Source organism: Gymnoscopelus microlampas (genome assembly GCF_963454915.1).
Source record: "Gymnoscopelus microlampas genome assembly, chromosome: 11".
Classification (NCBI taxonomy): domain Eukaryota; kingdom Metazoa; phylum Chordata; class Actinopteri; order Myctophiformes; family Myctophidae; genus Gymnoscopelus; species Gymnoscopelus microlampas.
The window spans coordinates 10,667,177-10,680,027 of record NC_139948.1 but is presented as its reverse complement, the minus strand read 5'-3'; the positions used below and the strand labels follow the sequence as shown (position 1 = coordinate 10,680,027).

General features: G+C 40.3%; 1 protein-coding gene across 1 annotated transcript; it reads left to right on the top strand.

Moving 5' to 3' along the window:
* The first annotated feature begins 7,842 nt into the window (after positions 1–7,842).
* Positions 7,843–9,815, top strand: LOC311056113 (E3 ubiquitin-protein ligase TRIM35-like). Its single transcript, XM_084072504.1, has one exon. It carries the CDS (start codon positions 8,078–8,080, stop codon positions 9,530–9,532), a length of 1,455 nt encoding a protein of 484 aa, XP_083928630.1. The 5' UTR covers positions 7,843–8,077; the 3' UTR covers positions 9,533–9,815.
* Positions 9,816–12,851: the final 3,036 nt, after the last annotated feature.

Sequence of the window (12,851 nt, the reverse complement as noted above, 5' to 3'; positions counted from 1 at the left end):
GGCCTAGAGAGGGTGTGCAAGTCAGTACAGAGCTCAACATGTATATAGTGTCTTCTACTGGGTGTCTAGGCAGGGGTGGTGGAGGAGTGTGGTGTGGATAAGGTTCAGATTTGCTTGTCACAGACATCTCCTTATTCCTTTATTCCTGTGAGTAGTTGTGTGAGGTTTTAGTGCAAAATGAATTTCACATATCTTTGTTTTGTGATTGGTACTGCTGGCAATAAGCTTGAACCTTGATTTTTTTTTCTGGATAATTGTAACAGCAAGAAGGTACGTATAGGGGACAGCCCATGACGCCCTGGGCTCCAGTCTCCCCATAGAATCCCAATTTAACCGACCTCCACGCCCATAAGGGGCTGTGTCCCTGCTGCTATCCAATGTGGTATATTCAGGACTACAAGTAGTTATTAAATATGAGAATATTACTACCAGGTTATTTTGCTATGACACATTAGTGTAATAGTAAGGAACTAGATTAAAGAAATTGATGACTCACTTGAAGTATACTGTGCCAGCAAAGAGGACAGAGGTTGCCTAAACAAAGGCCTAATCAGTCCTCACATTTACATAGAAATGTGTGATGAGTACATCACCTGATGAAGCTTCAAAGGCTGACTGAAACACTTTGATAAAGAACAGAGGGTGGTCATTAATGTAAATAGCATTAATCATGTGTTCCTCTGTTTCACTGATTCTCCAGATAGGTCAAACAGTCGCTGGAAGTCAAAAAGCAAGTTTGTAAGCAAAACAAGATAAGATAATATAAAGTTGAGTTGCAGTATTTTTCCCTGACTGTGAAAAGCCAAAGGTCATCAGACTTAAGCAATGGCTAATGTAATGTAACCTTTTCTAAGTAGACTCAGGATGAGACATAGTAGACTTGTATGATATCTTGATATAAAACTTAAAACCTGTTGAATATACATAAGATACATTGTAAATAAGGATTTCTACTTTTAGTGCTTTAATAAAAAAATACCCTCCTCACTACCTATGCCCACTCACAAGCGCCTATCTCGGGCATAGGAGCCAGACCCGCCAGGAGGTCCAACTGGGACCAGCATACATAGGGACATGACTGTCTGCCTGACACAGTCTTGCAACATGTGGAGGTCTTACAACCACCACCACTGGCTACCTATGCTAACTCAAGAGTGCCTATCTTGGGAGTGCCTATCTCGGGAGCCACCGTGGAGGTCCACTTGGGACCAGTGGGACTATCCAGTGAGCCAGGCGACATAGGGACACTCCTCTCAGCCTCACGCATTAGCTAAATTCCAATTCCTTAATTTCTGCCTCCTCCTCACTCCGTCCTCCAGTGTGCCGTGGCTTAGAAATCGTTTGCATCCCAAATGCTAATTTGCTTTTGGAGGAGCTGAGAAGGAGGAGATGCGCAGGCTCCCTAAGCCACTTGGAGTGAGATCTGGCAAAGAAGTTTATCTTTCATGTATCGTTTGCAAAACTGTCTTTGTTGAAATGGCGTATCATTTCTGTTGGAGGTTTTGCACATCGGACATGGGGGAGAGGAGAAGCTCAGGGTCTCCTTGGCTCCTAACTTTGCTCTTCTGTGCTCCAAGTGCCCAGGGAGCAATCCAGTAACCCCCATACTCCCCTCTACCTACCTGAGGGGAACCCTAGGCCCACTAAACTCTAGACCCACCCCGCATACTCCCCTCTGTCTAGGCACCCAGTTCTGACAGCTCTACACTAACCTCCATAACCACCCCATCCCTCTTTGCACACTCACACTGATTGCCTTCCTAATGTGTTAAAACATTCTATAAACATCTATTCAATGTTTTTCAAAATCGTGTGTCTACAAGATGACACTGCGCTTGTCCACAAGAAAAATAATGTTTTTGGTTAGTCAAAGATGAATTTAGTTTGTGCAATATTGAAAACAATACTATATTGCAACTGACAATATTCTCTACCACCACCTTCTGCAAATTGTGACTATTAGTTGTTATGTTTTGAGGATTAAAGCCTTGTTCCAGTAAAAAATAAATATAAGTTGTTGGACATTTATTATATAAGTAGTTAAGTTAACTTGAAACGGGTGACCATTTCAGAGGGTGTTAAAAGAGTCTCAAACAAAATATAGGATTTCACAATTATCTAATTGTATCTCTGCAATTTGGACAAGTCCAATGGATTCCCATGCCCCCAAAACATGGGGTTAGACACAAAAAGTACTTGTCTAGGATAAATAATGAAGGAATTAAGCTATTTTAACGTTTTTTTGGCCATCTTGGACGCCATCTTGAAAATAACACCTTAAAAGTGGTCAAACTTTGGTAGACTTTTAGTATGTTATTCAGGACACCACATACTACAAAAAACAGTTGAGAAACCTTTTGTTCCAATTTTTTTTGGGTACAGTGCTTTTTTTTCATATATGCACCCGCCTACAAGTGAAATATTGAATACAGGACTTTTACTTATTTCACTTGGAACATAGTATTTCTAACACCAAAGTGCAATCAGGAGTTGTGATGAAAAGTCCTCAGGTCTCACTTCAAAGATGCCGGCCATCCTGTTTAGTCTCTCACTCTACAGCGTGATCCAGCAGATCAGAATGCCATGCTGGGGACCAGATATTTCAGTGTTTACCAAACAATGGGTCAGGACAGGACCCAATTTATGGGCCACGGATCAGTTTTTATGGGTTGCCAGTAAATTTGCATTTTGCGTTTTGTTTTTGTTTGCGTAAAAATACATCAAAACATTTCCAAAAGATTTTCTGACAGTTTCCACAACAAATTCAAAAACGTTCCAGAAATGTAAATATATTTTCACAAATAGCTGAAATAGCAGATGTATACCGGTAAGCTCATAACGCGTCACATCGCCATGTGTTGTGAGCTTGTAGATCGACTATTTTAGATATTTGTAAAACGGGGCTTCAATGTTTAATTCAAAGTTTGAGAACCCCTGAGATATGAACAAAGTCTGTTACACATTGAGTAATAATAAAGGGATCTTTTACCATTAGCATTCCGGAAATATGATAACATTCTGCGAAAATAGCACAAGCATGTACAAGCTCACAACACGTCACCTTGTGGCACTTGGCACAGCTGTTGTTTTCAGCAATGAGATTTGGTATAGCGGGGAAAAAGGAGAGGACCAAGTATAGACCCCTGGGGAACCCCGATCAATGAAGTATATTGGGTTTATATGGTTAAAACTCTTTACCCTGCAGGTCTGAATGAGATGCTATTGATTTGTTTTATTTCATATGTTTACATATCAACTATTATGACATAATAATTATTCTTCTAAATGCATCTAAATAAATCAATTATTGGGTGCTCCCTGCTTCTTTTGAAGCATATTGTATTATTCATTGATATCCTATATGCTGTCAGTTCATTATTCCACTGGTGTATTCTTTGAAATCTATACAGTAATCAGTTATTGTTGTCTTACTTAAATCATATAGTAGATTTTGTTGATATTGTATTTTCTTGGCTCTGTACTTTTCAATTGGCTCAGTACTTTTCAGTTGGCTCTGTACTTTTCAGTTGGCTCTGTACTTTTTAGTTGGCTCTGTACTCTTCAGTTGGCTCTGGACTCTTCAGTATGTGGTGATTGAAAACCCTGCCTCTATAAATAGGACTAGGCCCGTGTATTCCTCTTTACAGCAGACTGAAGACAGTTTTTTATCAAAACATTTCTTTATTTTCTCACCCACACCTTTTTGGTGGCCACCCCCTATGGACCATGATGGTTGCATTCCCTTAATATGAAATCAGATGATCTACAAGTAGATTGACTATTTTTGACGAAGAGATTTGGTGTAGAGGGAAAAAAGAAGAAGTCTTCCCTCATGTATATTAGGGCGGATTCAGACTATGGTGCCGGGTGCGCACACCGGACCACATGGCAGATGTTGTGGTAGTGTGACTGTAGCGTACCGTTCCCCGTAACACATCACCGTACCGTACCCGAAACCACCTGGGAAGGTAGTCTCGGGTCCGATTGCTGCGCCCTCGGGAGCGGAACACTGCAATGTGAATCCATCCGTACCAACAGGAGGAAGTGGACTGCTAATCATATATCATTTATATATTTTTATAATGACACATTATTTTAGCTGGGTTATACAGTACCTTGACCCAGTCTGAATCCGCCCTTTAGGGCGGATTCAGACTGAAGTCCTGCATTAGGGTTCTCACCACACCAGTATGTGACACAAAACAGGGACACCAGGTTGAAAGTGATTAAGTGTGTCTGTGGGTTTCATTTAACAAGTGACTAAATAACAACCATTGGAACACAGGTTCTTTTGTCCATTTCCTGAAATGGAACGGTTTTGAACATACAGTACGAGGTTTCTAACCGACAGCGACGATATATACAACCATATACTGTACATACGGCTGAATCCTGCTAAAGATGACTTGGCCTTCAGCAACGCTGTAAACAGAGACGAGTGGAAAGTCTTCATCACAACATAATACAATTTAGTGATTGTATGATCGTGACTAGCTGGAGGCCATACATAATACAACACATTAGGCAGAAGGCTGCTCAGCTACATGCTCAATGGCTGTTCATAATATTCACAGATGCTGCTTTTTTTCCATTGTGTGAGTTTGCGTTTGCTCTGCTCGAGGCAGCTATGACGTTCTCTGCAGTCTCATCAGCCCGGCATCACACGCTGTGCACTGATGCTTTCCATGTGAAACTTATCTTAACACACACTGAGTAGCAAGGACCAATGCTAGGTACGTATTTGTCATGTTGATGTGACTACTACTGAGACTACTGCTGCTTTAGCACAAAACACTAGACTGTTACTATTGCTGCTATAGTCTTATGCAAGTGTTTTCTGCATAAAATGGCTTTCCCTTATGTGCTACAGAACATTTTGACATACTTTTTGTTATCTTTTCCATTATTGTCATCAACACAATGGATGCCAGCAAACATAACAAGCTGCTGAGGAAGTGTTTCTACAGTATGTAGCTGAGGTTAAATTGGACTGTCTGTAGGTGGCTGAGCAGGGGAAGCCCTCTCTAAGGCACTGGTTCTCAACTGTTTTAAATTCACGGACCCCCAGCGTGATATGCATTAAGCCTAAACTACACTGAGAGTGTATTTTGAGTTATAGATCCATAAGGGTCCATTTGGTTTCAAACAATCATTTAGCAGGGGGACCCCAAAAGAATCCCCTCAAGGACAAAGCAACTGCAAAAGACATGTGAGCACTCACGTATAGAGCACCCATAGAGCACTCACGTAATCCTCGCGGCGGGCCATGAGGATATTGCAGTGGGCCCCCAAATAACTTGCAAAACACTACGATTTTTATGATATTATAACATTAATATGACAAAGAATTAGGTGGAAATTATGACGCTTTCAAAATGTTCAAGTGGGCCCTGATCCACAAAAGGTTGAGAACCACTGGCTTAAATCTCATAATGGAAGAGTATAGGGAGACCAACCACTAAAAAATGTACTAAATTAGTTCTATTGCACTAACATATTCTAGCATACCATACATTACTTACCCTAACCCTACTATGTCTTGTGAAACGTTATGTATGACCATATTTATGCCAATATTATACTGCAACTACTACAAGCCCATTCTAATGAGACTAGAGGGCAGGCCAAAGAGCTCACCTTCCGTATGTCACTGATCACATGACCCTAACAATGAGGATCCTTTTCTTAATTCCACACACCAGATCTAAGGTATATTAATGACATACTGTAGTTCAATGTTGAAAATCAGTGGTATTCCCTGCTCCTGGTGTGCAGGCAGAGGCAGGTGACTTGACTTGCACGGCTGCCTCTGCCGTCGACATGTGAAAGTCTTAATGACAGTTGTACTTGTAAAGTAAGTTAAACGGTCAAAGTGCACTCTGAGACGATAAAAAAGCAAAGCTTTTTTCTATTGTTCCCGGTCTATAATAACATCACACCACATGCCTGTTTGGCAACATACCTGATGGCGTGTGTGTGTGTGTGTGTGTGTGTGTGTGTGTGTGTGTGTGTGTGTGTGTGTGTGTGTGTGTGTGTGTGTGCGGGGGGGGTTCTTTCCTCAGTGTGATGCGCAAACTAAAATAAACATATGGTTCAATAGTTCTGCCGTATGACTCAATGACCAAATACACCTCACATGAACACCACATTCAGGGAGCCTATGTACTGTATCAATCATGCTTAGAGCAGGATTGCTGATAATCGTATGAACGGTCAAACAGGTCCCAGGTCATCTCAACTCTACAGTATGCTGACATTTAATTTGTGTTTGGGATAAACATGTTTTGATCCTGAGCTCTGCTGGTTGCACACAGTACAATTTGTAAGTAATGAACCATGCCACACTTAGGACATACTGTAGGAATGTATGATCTGTTTGAATGACATAAAATTGTTTCCTTCCTAACTTAATTTCTCAAAGAAGAATTGGTCTAAACACTGACTGACTGCATTACTATCATGAAAACATGTCAAATCTGAGGTTTCTTCATGGGATGACATGTGCCGTTAGAATATAAAAAGGTCCCATAGTTTGAATATAGTGTGTATTTAGCTATTTTTCTAAATGAGTAGCAGCAGAATATATGATTGAGTATAATTTTCAATAACATGTAACAGCAGCACACATGATTGACATGGACATCTTTAAATGAATAAACAAATTATTAATACAAAGTGGATGACTAATGGGTAAGTTTTATAAATACATAAAAAATAATCCTTTAACTATATGTGTCAAATGTCGTGAAGATGTCAGCATATCCCAGCATAAAATGGTGTCTTTTTTCTGGGGAATATGAGTCTAACTACTGTAATTGAACTCAGACTCAAATGTGTTCTCTGTCTATGAGCTGAGGATGAAAAACCTCTTCCAGTGTTATGTTGGGTTGATGTCTGATGGTCTCTCTTCCAGTATAGAAACCTTTGTTATCAGGCTGCGTGTTTGCCACTGACGTCTAGCCACACCCTGCAACTCTGAATCACTGCTGTCAACTTGAATAGCCTTTATTTGCCTGTGGGCTCTGCTGTCGGTGTTCTGAAAGGGTTAATGTGTGCCACACACTAGAGCACTTTGGTCAAAGTTCATTAGATGATAAAAAAATTAACTTGTCATGCTATTCTCTCTGGTGTTCCCTGTCCATACTAAATATAATAAATAAAAGAACAACACAAGGATTCACATCACTGCTGTCAATGTGAATCCTTAAAAGCACATAATATGTATACTTTCCTCACGTGAATCATGGTGAAATGAGTCCTGCTAACACTATGTGTTGAATCATCCTTGAACAAAACACAAGAACCCTAAATCCTGACGAAGCACACTTGCATGGCTGCCTCTGCAGTGAAAGGGTTAATGTGAGGTGTGCATTGTTAAGTCCCTGCTATTGTTCCCTGTCTACATCAAGTGTAATACGTAAAAGACTCTCCTGACATCTTATTAAACCAATTCAATATGTGTGGAGCATACGCTACATTGTGTAGATTCAGGGTGACTTCGCTTGAGTCCACTGAGATGTAGAACTGTGTTCAATGAATTAGCACACATTTTACTTTAATTTCTCCCAGGGTTTAAGCGGCCACATGTGAATTGCACGTTAATATGCTAACAAGTTTTCCCATAAATGCCCTGTGACAAAGACATCACACCACATGCCTGTTTGGCAACATACCTGATGGCCTCGGGCACAAACTGCATGAGGAAGTTTCCGTGTGTGTGTGTGTGTGTGAGAGAGAGAGAGAGAGAGAGAGAGAGAGAGAGAGAGAGAGAGAGAGAGAGAGAGTGAACTTTGCAACATGTCTGTGGTGTGGCAAAGCTCCACCTCTTGCTTATCGAGACGATAAGATTCACATTCAGATCAAACACACAACTTCGAGTGAGGAAGGACAGACTGCCTTTCCACAGCTACAGGAGGGAATACTGACCCAGACCACTGGAACATGCTGCTGACTCTGTCAGCTGAATGGACTTTAACAAGAACCACGATTCAAAGTGAAAGTAAACTTGGGGGAATATTCTAGAAGAAGGAGTGTTGCCACTGACTGGCTGAATTCCTGAGAATCACTCTGAGACAAAATGGCTTCCAGGTCGTCTAGCTCAGAAGAGGATTATTCCTGTCCTGTGTGTTGTGACATCTTTAAAGATCCTGTTGTCCTGTTATGTAGCCACAGCTTCTGTAAAGCCTGTCTTCAGGAATGGTGGAGAGAGAAGGTAATAAAGGAATGTCCTGTTTGTAAGAGAATATCCTCAATGGATCCAGCCAGAAACCTGGCTTTGAAGAACCTGTGTGAGGCCTTCATACAGGAGAGACATCAGAGAGCTTCAACAGGGTCTGAGGTTCGCTGCAGTCTGCATAATGGAAAAATCAAACTGTTCTGTCTGGAATGTCAACAGCCAGTGTGTCTTGTGTGTCGAGATTCTAAAAAACACGTCAATCACAGTTTCAGACCCATTGATGAAGCTGCTGTGGATCACAAGGAGGAAGTCCAGAAATCACTGAAGCCTTTACAGAAGAAACTGAAGGTATTTAAAACATTTAAAACAAACTATGATCAAACAGCAGAACACATTAAGGTCCAGACCCGGCACACAGAGATGCAGATAAAGGAACAGTTTAAGAAGCATCATCAGTTTCTACAAGAGGAAGAGGAGGCCAGGATCAAAGCACTGAGGGAGGAAGAGCAGAAGAAGAGTCAGATGATGAAGGAGAAGATTGAGGGTCTGAACAGAGACATATCAACCCTTTCACATAAAATCAGAGCTATAGAGAAGGAGCTGAGAGCTGACCACGTCTCATTCCTCCAGAACTACAAGACCACAATGGAAAGAGTCCAGTTCACACTGCAGGACCCACAGCCGGTCTCAGGAGCACTGATAGACATGGCCAAACACCTGAACAACCTGACCTTCAGAGTCTGGGACAAGATGAAGGCCATTGTCTCCTACACTCCTGTCATTCTGGACCCCAACTCTGCCCATCCAGGACTGATCCTGTCTGATGATCTGACCAGTGTGAGAAGTGGAGACATACAGCAGCTTCCTGACAATCCAGAGAGGTTTGACAAAACCTACCGTGTCCTGAGTTCTGAGGGCTTTAACTCAGGGATTCACAGCTGGGACGTTGAAGTTGGAAACAACCCAAACTGGACAATAGGTGTGTTAGCAGAGTCATATCAGAGGAAGGGAACCGGAAAAGGTTTCTTCGCGGGAATCGCGGGTTTATTTGGGGTTAAGAGCTGGGGAATAGAGTTAAATAAAGGTATATACACATCAGTCGACTCATCAGGGTCACGCACAGTTATCTCAGTGAAGCGGAAACCCCAGAAGATCAGAGTCCAGCTGGACTGGGATGAAGGAAAGCTGTCATTCTCTGATCGTCATGCTAACATACACACCTTCACTTGCAAACTCACTTGCGCTGTCTTTCCATTCTTTAGCACTGATCATATTCTCCCTCTGAAGATTTTACCAGGGAACATCAAGGTATCTCCGGTTGATGTATGTCCGGTACAAGCATGCAGCATACAATGAAATATCTAAATATTTGAAGAAAATAAACCTCAAACCAAGAAGTTGAGAAAAAGGAAAAAGTTTTGGGTGAGAACAATAGATTGTTAACTCCATCCCTAACCACCCTAACCCCTAAAATGGGTGGTGATCTGTAGCTGAAACAAGATGACAATAGCCACACATTAGCCAACAAAATGCAGATGTAAATGTATGTAAATATGTAAAACAAGTATCTATCTGTTATAATGAGAAGCTTAAAGGGCAAGACCATTTTGGTAGAGGTTTGGGTTGTGTTACCTTGCCATGATGTAACTCCAAAAGATGGACAAGAAATCAAAAATAATTTATTTTGATAATTCAAAATATATTCCTTATTCCTTATTATGATTATGATTATTATACTGGGGATTTAAGGTATACATTAAATCAGTAGTAACAATGTTGAGGATTCAGGGTACTTTACTATAAAAATTTATCAAACTAATATACTAATAATACACCCGTCCTTGGTTCTGGTGACTCACCCTGCCCTCCTAATACGCGAGGGGCCGTGTTTTTTCTATAACTTTTTTCATGTATTTGTAATATATATTTTTTTAAATGTTTAAAATTAAATACAATAAAACAATAAAATAAAATAAACGAATAAAGTAATCGAAAAAACACGGCCCCCTCGTGTATTAGGAAGGAAGGGTGAGTCACCAGAACCAAGGACGGGTGTTTTTGATGAATCTAACATGTTAAAAATGGAGTTTGAAGTTATAATGGGTTTGTATAGGAAGGGGGCGTGTCTGATAACATGAATATCAAATATCTAAATAATGAATCAAGCAACTTAAAAACGTTCTGGGGGGCTCACAAAAGCCTGAGTAGTTTTGAAAGTGAAATATCCCTTTAACAATTTCATGTATTATCTTTTTGGTCATTATAGTTGTATTCGGTGTGCATAGAGGGTTAAAAGACTGCAACACATGACTCCAACTGGGTTGGACTTTTCTTTCCTCCTTTTATTAATGTTTTTAAAATGTTTGTCTTATTTGATCTGTGAAGTGCATTGGGTTGCACTTGCTGTATGAAATGCTATTAAAATAAAGTTTTGATTGATTGATTGATTGATTGAAACTGGAGACATTGTAAACCATATTCCACTCTGTGACTATTCACCTACCAGTGTGCTAATGATACATTTAAAATAAAATTGTACATGAAAGCATACTTTTTCAATCAAATAAACATTTACCAAACATCTCTTGTGTGATTTGAGTTCACATCAAAGAACAAATACTCTTCCACATTTATGACATCATAAAGTATGACATTTTATATGATCGGTAGCACAGGTCATTATGTTAAATATGACGGAAGTTTTATGAAACCTCAAGGGATGAGGTAGACTATAACCCTGCAGTCACTTGACTCACTGATAATACAATCATACCACCATAATAAAAAACTGAATACAGTAGGTTACTTCCATCTCAAGCTCAATTGTAGACTTCTGGAGGTATTGTGGATCTACAGTCAATTTATACCAAGTCACATGAGCATTTTTAAATTAGAGTGTGTGTTTTTAACTCCAAAGGCATTGACTGATATTACTGAGTTTTACTTTATGTGAACCACATAAATACATTGAAATAACAGGGGAACATTTACCCCCAAAAAGTACAAAAATCAAATCAATGCAAGACACAATGACAGCAGGGCACATTGACAACACATTATATGACCTGTCAGAGAGATATGATCCCTGCCTGCTCAATATCTATTGTGTCATATCAGATTAGCATAATATTAAAGGTGTTTTATTATGTAAAATATGTTTTATTATGTCATCATGACTGGAATAATGCTGTCTCTGCCCTACAGAGGACAAAGTCCATATAATGAATTATCAATAAAGAGTTCACTCAGATATCTCTGATGGAAGTGACTGTCAGAGCTGGTTCAGAGTTGTCAACTGTCTTTCTGTGTCACTCTCCTGGGTTAAGGTTAAAGGTTGTTACACACCGGGGCGATTTTTTCGTGCGAATAATGCGTTTTTTTTTTAAACCTTATAAAGTCAATGGCTCCGTACATGGAGCGAAAAAGCGAAGCGAAAAAGCGTCTTTTAATTATTCGGAACGAGTCCGAATTTTGCGTATATTCGCTATTTTCGCCGGTGTGTAAGGACCTTTAGTCTTAAATTTTATGTATACGGTACATGACATTGGACAGTAAAGGACTTTTGGACAGACAGAGTATATTGTGTCACAAAGGTTTTTAAAAGGCCCTTGTTTTCATATAATCACACCTGATTAGTAACACATTCAATCCTTGTTTTAGTACACACTCAGATAAACTTGAAACATATACTTTATGTAAGCACACAAGACCATACACACATGTGCGTACGCATGCACAGGCACAGGCTCAGGCACGCGCACGCGCACACGCACACACGCACACACACACACACACACACACACACTCTGCATCTCGGCCTCAATCCAGCTACTAAGGATCAGTGTAGTAACAAGTAGCCAAGACGCACAGCCACAAGTGGCAACTGACAAACAACAAAATACAGTGCCCGGCAATCACATAAGTATGCACTTTTATACAGTAAATTCAAGACGCGCGCTAGTTTCACAGTCCCTCCTCCTCCTCATCTCAGCCAATTGGGAGCTGATCCGCTCCGGCCGAGTGCACAGCGAGTCTTGCTATGCTTATCACAGTGCTTCTCAAACTTTTTCATGTCAAGGACCCCCAAATTGACACTTATTAGCCCACGGACCCCCATTTAATAGCATGTATGTCTCTGGGACCCAAATTCATTGTAAAATCAATGTTAATTTAACTCTGAGAGTGTACAAATGGAACCAAATGGACCCGTTAGGGTCCATTTGGTTCCATTTGTACACTCTCACAGTTACAGACCCATAAGGGTCCATTTGGTGCCTAATCTATCATTTAGCTGGGACCCCCTGGAACTCCCTCAAGGACCCCACTTTGAGAACCATGGGCTTATCACACACATTTGCATGAAGGTGACAATACAGTTCATGTTCCTGTGGCCAAACTATAACCTAAAATGGAATATTCTTTAATAATTAATGTTCAGTATGTCATGAGCTTTAAAAGAAGTGTAAAAATGCATACATTTATATATACAACAGTTAGCAAACAAGGATTTTAAGGAACTAGAGAGGCTTCCTCTTTAATCAAACGGATCCCAAGACCTAATCACTGAGAACCTGTTTTATCTTAACTACTGTAAACATCTTTATGTTTACTATAAAGGAAAATAGCTCTGTGTTCAAATGATTAGACATGTTTGTGGCCTACAGTACCTTATGCT